The following is an 8,982-nucleotide window of genomic DNA, read 5'->3' as shown; positions in this document are numbered from 1 at the left end:
GCAAGGGCGCAGAGTTTGTAAAATACGCTCCGCACTTGGGCAGTTCGCGAGCCTCGGTAGCCGCCTTTTTAAGGGGCTTGGGAGGACCGTTAAGTGAACGATCTCCATACTCCTCCTGGCCCCAGTACTGGGGTCCAGTTTTGATTCTACCCGCCTCCCAAGCGAGCTGGGGGGCGGGGGGGGGCGGGGGCTAGGGTAGGGGAGAGACAGCTGGGACGATGACGTAATGTGCTCAAGACTTACTCTGGGGGCGCCCAGCGGGCGGGGGGTGGGGGTGGGAGGTGTTAACCCTTCATTCCCCAGCGGGTGGATGGAGTAGCTTGTGGAGCCGAACCAACAGAAAAGGGAGCGGTTCCTTTAAACTACGGGAAGGAGGTTGGGCTGAGGACCTGGAGGCTTCTCTCCGCATTCGCTAAGAGGCCGCCAGGGGAGGGGCCTCCATATGCAAATCTGAGCTGCTGATCGTTGACGCGCCATCACCCCACGCGCCGCTTCGCGCGCCGATTGGCCAGGACAAGCCTGGTCCTATTGACAACAAACAAGGGAGCGCGCGCGGCCTGGGGGCGGGGCCACAGAGGGCGCGGGTTGGGGCGGGGCAATCCCGCCCCGCCCCGCCCGCGCGGCGCAAACATGGCGGCGGCTGGCACCGGCCGGTGAGGCGGTACCCGGCGGGGGCTGTTGGGTGTCATGGGCGGTGACGGCGGCACCGCCCCCGCGTCTCCCTGAGCGGGACGGCAGGGGTTCCTCTGCACCGAGCCGGGCGATGGACGGGAACGGAGAGCTGGGCGGTCTGGAGACCATGGAGACGCTCACGGAGCTGGGCGACGAGCTGACCCTGGGGGACATCGACGGTGAGTGGTGGGTGGGTGGGTGGGAGTGCGGGGGCGCGCGGGGAGGAAGGGGTTACGGCGGCGCGCGCGGGTGCGCGTGCGCCCACCCCCCGGCAGCCCCGTCTCGCGCGGGAAGACCCAGCAGGCGCGGTCGACCCGGCTGTCCCCAACCCTTCCGGGCGCTGCGGGTTTGAGCCCCGCCCGGCCGTTCCGCTCGGGCAGGCCGCGGGATCTGCTCCGGGGCGCCTCGTGTCCGGAAGCGCAGCGAGGGTCGTGGGGCCGGGAACGCGGAGCCGGGGGCGTCGCGGGGGCCTGGCGGGAGCAGCCAGAGGAGAGCGCGCGGCCGCTGCCTCCTTCGCGCTCCTACACGCGCGGTGCGAGGTCACGTTTGCCCGCCCAGTGGCTCCGCGTCGCACCTGTCACTCCACTCCCGGCAGCGTGGGCGGCTTTGGGATTCCCCGGGCCGGGACCCCAGGCTCTGCGCCCTCACCCCTGGTCTTCCCGGGGTTGAAACACGGCCGAGTCTCCTGGCGCTTGGGAAAACTTTGGGCGGCGAGCGGCTGCAGAAGCAAGTTGCTGATGAAGCGAGCGGTGGCGGCGGAGTGCGGACGCATCTCTCCGGGATAGAGACCCGGGCGCTTCTGCTGTCGCGCTGCAAAGGGAGTTGAGCAGCAGGAATTTTGAGTTGTGGCCCCTCAGGGACAGGCTGGGGAGCGGGTGGCCTTTGTTCCGGCGACCTTAACAGCGGAGAGGAAGAGCTGGTAGGAGCACAGGGATCATTTTGTGATCACGGAACCCAAAGTTTGGAGAGGGTTAGCGACTTGCCCAAGGTCACCCAGCTGGTTACGGAGCATAGTTCCTGGGCCAGTGTTGGTGTCGCTGCTCCATCAGGCTTTCACCTGCTCCTTGGGGGCGAGGAGTCCAGTGAATAGGTTAGTCATCATCATCATAACTCTGAATAGGTGGGCTCTTCTGATATTCTAGGCCCCAAACGCTTAAATTGTTTCACTTATTCCTTACTACAGTCCCTTGAGATAGATACTCTTTTTGCTCCCATTCTACAGGAGACTGAGGCCAGAAGATGTTAACTTGTTTAAGGTCACTCAGTTTAGATTGTCCAGAACCCATACTCTTAATCAGTAACTCAGGTGCATTGTGCTCTTGAGTTTACAAAGTGCTTTCATGTCCAAGATCTCACTACAGCCTTGCAGGCAGGTATGATGACTACAACCTCATTATACAGATGAGGAAACCGAGGCAGCAGAAGATTCTCTTCCAGGGGAAGAGATAGTGGCAACAGCTAATTGAAAAGAATCCGTTTTCCATTTTGCTTCTGTAACATTTCCCCCCTTGGCCTGACTTTACTTTCTGATTTTGGTCATCCAGGCAGTGTGGTAAGACCCTTAAATGACGCCCCAAGTCTAACTACAGACTTTTCCACTGAGTGCTCAGAAATACAGAAATGTGTTGACAAATGGGGGAGGGAGGTTCTTGGAACTTAAGGGCAGCTAACATGTTTTGAGTACTTATGTGCCAGACACCGTGTTAAGCAGTCATTGCACATTAATGTTCTCAATCCTTAACAATTTCCATCAGGTAGAGACTGCTTGTTATACTACGTTCATCCTTTCTTCATAGATCCTGAAACTGAGGCTCAAGGCAGTTCATTAACTTACCCAAGGTTACACAGCCAGTAAGGAGCATGTCCAAAGCTGCGTACTAGCAACCTCACACAAAGAAATTCATGTGCATTTTGCATTCCCATTCCAAAACTGATTCTTATTTGTCTTAACTTGTAACTTCTTATTTGTCTTAACTTGTTAAAGTACCTGGTGGTTAAGTATTAAACTTATCCCTATAGATTTCTGAGTAATATGTATGTTGTGGAAACTACCACAGTGGTTCCGTGACTTCACAGGGCTCCATATTAGATTTGGGGGAAAATGGCTCCTTGTCTTCACTGGTCAACAAGTATTCAAGTGCCAGCTGTAGTTTCTGAGCTGTAGGGAACATGAAAAGATAGGAAAGATAGAATTTTATGGCTTTGTGGAGCTTGAGATGAATAATAATAAAACTGTAGTGCTGAGTATAGAACAGCTCACTGTTATGCAGAGCAGTTAGTGAAAGTAAGCGTGGAGGGAGCTTGGTAAAGGCTGACTTACGGGGAAGACCACACCAAGGAGATGGCTCTGGACCTGGGTCTTAGAGGAAAGAAGGGTTGGGTGGGCTGAAGGCCAGTGGTCTGCAGGCACAAATATCCCTGAAAACTTACCCATCCATCTCCCTCCAGAACATCAGCCCCATGAGGGCCAGGGCCTTCATTTTGTTTCTTTGACCTAGAATTAAATATTTGTGGAATGCCTGAATGAATCCAGGGACCTTGAGCTAGGCAGGATTCTAAGTTATACTAGACTCAGCCCTTGGTGTTGGGTTAGGTCAGAACTGGCCAGCCCAGATGCTTCTAGGTGCTGGTTGGGTGAGGAAGAAGAGACGCTGTGGGTAGTGGGGGAGAGCGGGTATGTGCCACCTCAAGAGCGCATGCCAGCCTCTAGGAGGCAGCCATGTGGGTGTGAGGTGGTGATCCTAAGAGGGTGATGGGATGGGGATAAGAAGTGGCCATTGTGCAAGGTGCTGGATGTGACAGGACATGGCCTCAGTGAAACTTGGCCCTGAAGGCAGAGCAGAGGTGGAATTCTAAGATCCCATTAAGGCTTTGATCCTGGGCATTGGGAGGGCTCAGGAGCCAGCAGGAAGAGCTGGTTTGGGGAGGTGATGAAAATTTGTCTTAAATGGACTGAAATTAAGGTGCTAGTAGGAAATGGGAGGCAGATAGGAGAAGGTTAAAACTGGGGATGGAGATTGAGGACTAGTCACCCACCCATATTGATGAGTTGAGGATAGAGGTGAGAGGAGAAGATGGAACCGGACGTCAAATCAGGTGAGGGAAGCATAATAACCTAAGCGGAAGTGAACTTTTTGAGGAGCAGTTAGTGGATGATGGAGATGGTGCTGCAGAAGACAGCAAGGATGACAAGGCCATGAAAGGACTCATGGGATTTGGCAGTTAGGAGGTCCACCTTTGACACAGCAGTCAGATGAAGTGGTCCGAGGCTAGGTAGACCAGAACGAAGCCAGGAGTGAGCGGGTGGTGGACCAGTAGAGACAGCTGTTCTCCATGGAGAAGGTTGAAGAAACTTTGCAGTGAGCTAATTTACTTTATGTCCTCATGGATTTGCCTGTTCTGGACATTTCATATAAATGCAGTCATACAATATGTGGCCTTCTTCACTTAGCATAACGTTGAGGTTCATCCGTGTTGCAGCACGGTGTTCCCTTATATGGATACACCATGTTTTGTTTATCCATTCATCAGTTGTTGGACATGTAGGTTGTTTCCGCTTTTTGGCTGTTATAAATGAAGCTGCTGTGAGCATTCGGGTACAGGTTTTTCTGTAGACATATGTTTTCTTTTCTCTTGGGTAGATCCTCTACGGTTTTTGTTGCTGTTTGTTTTTTCCTAGCGCTCATAGTAGCCCCATTTATTCACTTGCTTACTTTCCATGTTCCCGTAACTAATGCAGCCTTAAATCTTGTGACAGAAACTCAATTTGGTGGTCAGTTCCTTTTATCGCCCTTGTTGATGTCTCTCCTGGAGCCTTCCCTCTTTTTGCCCCATCTGATGGTTGTCTAGGTCTGCTGTTTCGCACTTATCCTGGGTCTACCCTTAACCATCACCCAGGGTCAGGGGCGATGTTGAAGCCCTTGTTCCCTAGTTCTTGTTTTTTTTTTACTCCCTTGTTTTGATGGAGCACATTCTCCAGTAGCTTCCTAAGGAAGTGTACTTTAGAGGTAAATTTGGGGGGCTTTACCTCTCTAAAAATATCTTTATTCTGACGTCTCCAATTTGATAGTTTGGGTGGGTTTAGAATTTTAGGTTGAAGGCATTGCCTCATTGTTTTCTAGCTTCCAGTAGTTGAGAAATCTGATACCATTTTGATTCCTGACCCTCTGTGTGTGACATGTTTTCCCTGAAAACTTGTGGGCTCTTGTCTTTGTCCTTGGTGCTCTGAACTCCACGATGGTGTCCACTGATAGGCTGAGCTGTCTGTCACTGCCCCTGCTTGGTGGGCTCTGAAGGGCTCACAAAGTCAGATACCTGCATTCATGCAGCCCTCCTGCTGGTAGCCCATCCTGTACCCTAGGCTGCAGAGTAACTTGCTGTTCCTGAGCCTTTGCGTGGCACTGGCTTGGGCCTCTGCTGGCTTCTCCCAGCAGTCAGTTCCGTCTGGCACTGAAGAGGCGCTCTGTAAAGGTGTGTCTAACGAGGAAAGGAAGGCACTTCAGGTTGAGGTGTTGGGTGGGCCCCTAGTCGAGGTGTGCACATCACTGGGAAGATCGGAGTGGCCAGCCTGGTGTCGGGGAGGGTGTGGCCAGCACACCGCTGGCTGGCGGGGAGGTGAGGAGACGGGTAGAAACTGGCTGCATGTTTCTCCAGTGAGTCGTACTTCGGAAAAACTGCTCAGTGAGGTGAAGCATAGATCTACTTTTTACCCCTTTTTGAAGATGTAAGCTTTCTCTTGACACTAGAATATATATCCCTATCGCTAGTGTTAGGCTGGAAAGAGCTGCTGCTGCTCTTAGCTTATTTATTTTCTGCCAGTTTTTAGCGCCTGGCCTCATCCGGTTCCATGTCGTGGGATACATCTTCTAGGGTTGCTCAGACCGCTGAACCAGGCTCCCAGGGTTTCCCCTTCTTCCTGGCTCTGTTTGGTTTCGCCCTTGACAAACGTTGTTGCATTCACACCCGGGCCTTTGGCCCAATGTTCTTGAGCGCTGCCTGCCTCTCATGTCAGTCTTTTCTGTCATTCTCATAGTCAGCTCAGGTCTTGGCATTTTTTCTTGGCATTTTTTAAAAAGTGTATTTTTGCCCCTATATCGAATAGATCTTTTCTTTCCTCAATTTCATAATTTAAAAAAGAAGTTCTTAAGCAACTTTATTCAAATAGCGCTCCCTGAATATCAACTTGTCTATCCTGCTGGATTCTTGTCTGAACTTCATTAGCGTGCACATGAAATGTTACAGCATTTTCACTTACAGGTTGCTGTATGTTGAAACAGTTGAGGTATAGTTGCCTGTGATCCAGTGTAATTCATCTGAGGGGGCGAATACCTATCCATGTCCCTGTGGAACATTTGTATCATTTGCAGTTTTTCATTAACATAAGTACTGTTGCCCTGAACACAGATGAGCAGATCACTTTGGAGTTAGTTCGTTGGTGCGTGTTTCTCATCAAGGACTCTTCAAGTCAAGAGCTGGGTGACAGCTCTTACACACTGCCAGCTGTAGCCCTTTCATTTTTTAAAAACTTTTCCAGTGTTATAAATTACTGTGGTGATTGGAACTTACCACTTGGAAAATACTTTAATTTTTTCAAAAAGGTGATACATTCATATGGCAAAATAAAAAGTATGAAAGGTACTGTGAAAAGTCTTGCCCCCAGCCCTGTCATCATCTGCTTAGGGCCCACAACCCCAAGTTATTAATTTTTTAGTTTCTTTTACATCCTTCAAAACTTAATGCAAATAGAAGCAAATAACAAGTATGGATTTTCATTTTTGCCCCCCTTTTTATTTTTCGCAAATAATATGCTATAAGCTGTGTTCTTCTGCAGCTTACCCTTTTTTTTTTTCACTTAACAATGTATCTTAGAGATCTTTCCAGTCTTTTTCACTGCTGCATGGTTTTCCATTGTATGGATGCACTGTAATTCATTCATCCAGTCCCTTTTTGATGGACATTTGAGGGTGTTTCCAGTCTCACTATGAAAAACATGCTGTGGCGAATAGCTGTGTAAATTCATCATTTCACACATATGCAGGTGTTGGAGCAGGATAAATGATGAGAAGTGGGTTTGCTGTGTCAGGGTGGGGTGGTGATATCTACACCATAGGTGCTGTAAGAGTCAAATGAGATAAAACATATGAAAGGAAGGGGCAGGAACTAACATTCTCTTCTGGCTCATTTGTGGTTTTGATAGATCCTGTCAAACTGCTCTCCGCACTGGAGGTACCAGTTTACTCCCCCACCAGTGTGGAGGAGAGGGCCTGTCCTTCTCAGCTTCCGGCTAGAGTCTGGAACTCTAGTCCCTTATTCTGCCTGTCTCTTTGCCGCATGTATGCTGGTTTAGGGCTGATGCTTCCCCAGCCCCCCAACAATGCACATGTGTAGACCCCTCTGTCCTGGCCTCCTGGTTCCTCATATTTCTTTTCTATACTTGAGACCACTGGACAATCAGTGGGCAGCCACCAGCTTTCTGAGCAGTCCCTTCCTGTGCCTCTGATGTTGCCTTTGCTTGCCCAGGACCCTAGTGGTTGCGACTGTTTTACTCCTCTGCTGCCTTTGGTTTCTTGGAGTGATCTTTGTCTGGTTTGCTTGCTCTCTATACTTTAAAAATTGCTCCTGAAGGTACAGCAGTTCCTTATGTTCAGCCCTCTGCCTTGGGGGACTTGAAAAATGACTTCTTGCTTTACATTGTTTCAGTGGGACTCTTCTGTCTGGGTTCCTTTTCTTGGTGTCTTGGTGGCAGCCCTTGCTGCCCCAGAATTTCAGTGCATCCTTCATCCTCACATAAAAATTCTTTGAGGCTCTCCATTCCTATAAATAGTGTTCTGGAAGTTGATTCTTTTCATTCTAATTCTCTTCAGACCACCTTTCACCAACATCTGCAGACATTTTAGGAAATGCCCTTTTGTTATGAATAGCCTCACTTCTCACAATACTTTCCTTTGAACTTCTAAAAGTCAATCGTGGTAGTTTTTCTGAGCTAGTTGGGTGGGCTTTCTGTGATTATTTGTTGGGCAGGACTGAAATTGACTTGCGATTGCTGTTTTCCATTGTGTGATTCTTCTTACAGACATACACTGTATTTGATAACGAAAATGGGACCGTTTCATCTTGATCCTACAGGTGTACTATCATTTATCCTGAGGTGCATCATTTCTCTAGGTGAAGGTGACTGTCTTGTTCTTTATTAATTACTGACTGTCTCTGCAGTCACTGCTACTTTTCCATCCTTCATCAGGTTTTGAAATCACACCTGTAGGCAGCACCCGCTATGTGCCCAGCACCGTGTCTGGTTAGACCTGCAGTTAAGACCCTTACAGAGGGCCTGTTTTGTGCTGGGCTCTGGGTACAGCACTAGCAGGGTAAGCAAGGTCCCTCTCCTCACACAGTGTGTATGGCCCTTTACCTACATTGTCTTTTGCTCTTAATTTTTTCTCCAATTACACGGTGTGTTACAGATGAAGAAACTGAGACCCAGATCACAACTAGTAAGTCGTAAAATGGTGACCTCGGTCCACATGAGTCCAACTCCAAAACCCATGTACTTTTCCTCTACTCCATGCCAAATCCCCATCTGGTGTAGCGGGCTTCAGAGTTGTGAACACAAGGTGGAGTGGTGGGCTGAGGCTGGAGAGTCCCAGGATCCTCTGCTCAGGTACACATTCAGACCACATGTGTTTATCAGGAAGGGTCTGCCCTGAGCTGGGCACTTCAAGTGACTTCCCCTGGGTCCTGCAGCACTTCTCTAAGCCTTAGTTTCTGCTGTGGGGTGGGGAGTGGGGATGTCTGCATCACAGGTGTTGTAAGACTTGAGTGAGCTACAGCACATAAAAGGAAGAGGGCAGAAAATAACATTCTCTTTGACTCTATCTGAGAATGAATGAGGAACTACAATTTGCAAGTTGACTCTTAGGACCAAGGGCCGTTTTTTAGAATACAGTTTTGGAATGTTTGTTCCTTTCCTTTTGAAAGGGCTTTCGTGGGGTGGTGGATGGGACACAAAGGAGCAGTCACAGAACAGGGTAAAGTGTTCCACTTCCGGACCACAAGCCTCAAGGGTTAAACTTTGTTGACATGATGGAATATTTTAAAGAGTAGCAGATCCCAGAGCCTGGGCCTCAAAGTAAGGCTCTCTGGGGAACCTCTGTTTAGAAACTAATCCTAAACCATTGAAGGGCTTGGAAACTGGAAAACAGAACTCTTTCTGCATCTCTCAGGCCTTTGGAATTGCTAATGAATACATGTCTAAATGTCCCTTATAATCTGGCTTCTGCATCTGGTCTGTTGGGTTCAGGGTCTAGTTTGGAA

At 49.5% G+C, this 8,982-nt stretch overlaps 1 protein-coding gene across 1 annotated transcript in view; it reads left to right on the top strand.

The window, feature by feature from the left end:
• The first annotated feature begins 606 nt into the window (after positions 1-606).
• The window catches only part of SREBF2 (sterol regulatory element binding transcription factor 2), a 60,782-nt gene continuing 52,406 nt past the window's right edge, over positions 607-8,982 (top strand). Inside the window, exon 1 of the mRNA XM_057556342.1 lies at positions 607-851. Within this exon, the coding sequence (XP_057412325.1) occupies positions 764-851 (88 nt within the window). The 5' untranslated portion in view covers positions 607-763. The remainder of the gene's footprint in view (positions 852-8,982) is intronic.

This window comes from Balaenoptera acutorostrata, chromosome 11 (genome assembly GCF_949987535.1).
Source record: "Balaenoptera acutorostrata chromosome 11, mBalAcu1.1, whole genome shotgun sequence".
In the NCBI taxonomy this organism is placed as follows: domain Eukaryota; kingdom Metazoa; phylum Chordata; class Mammalia; order Artiodactyla; family Balaenopteridae; genus Balaenoptera; species Balaenoptera acutorostrata.
This window is presented reverse-complemented; position numbering and strand designations above follow the sequence as displayed.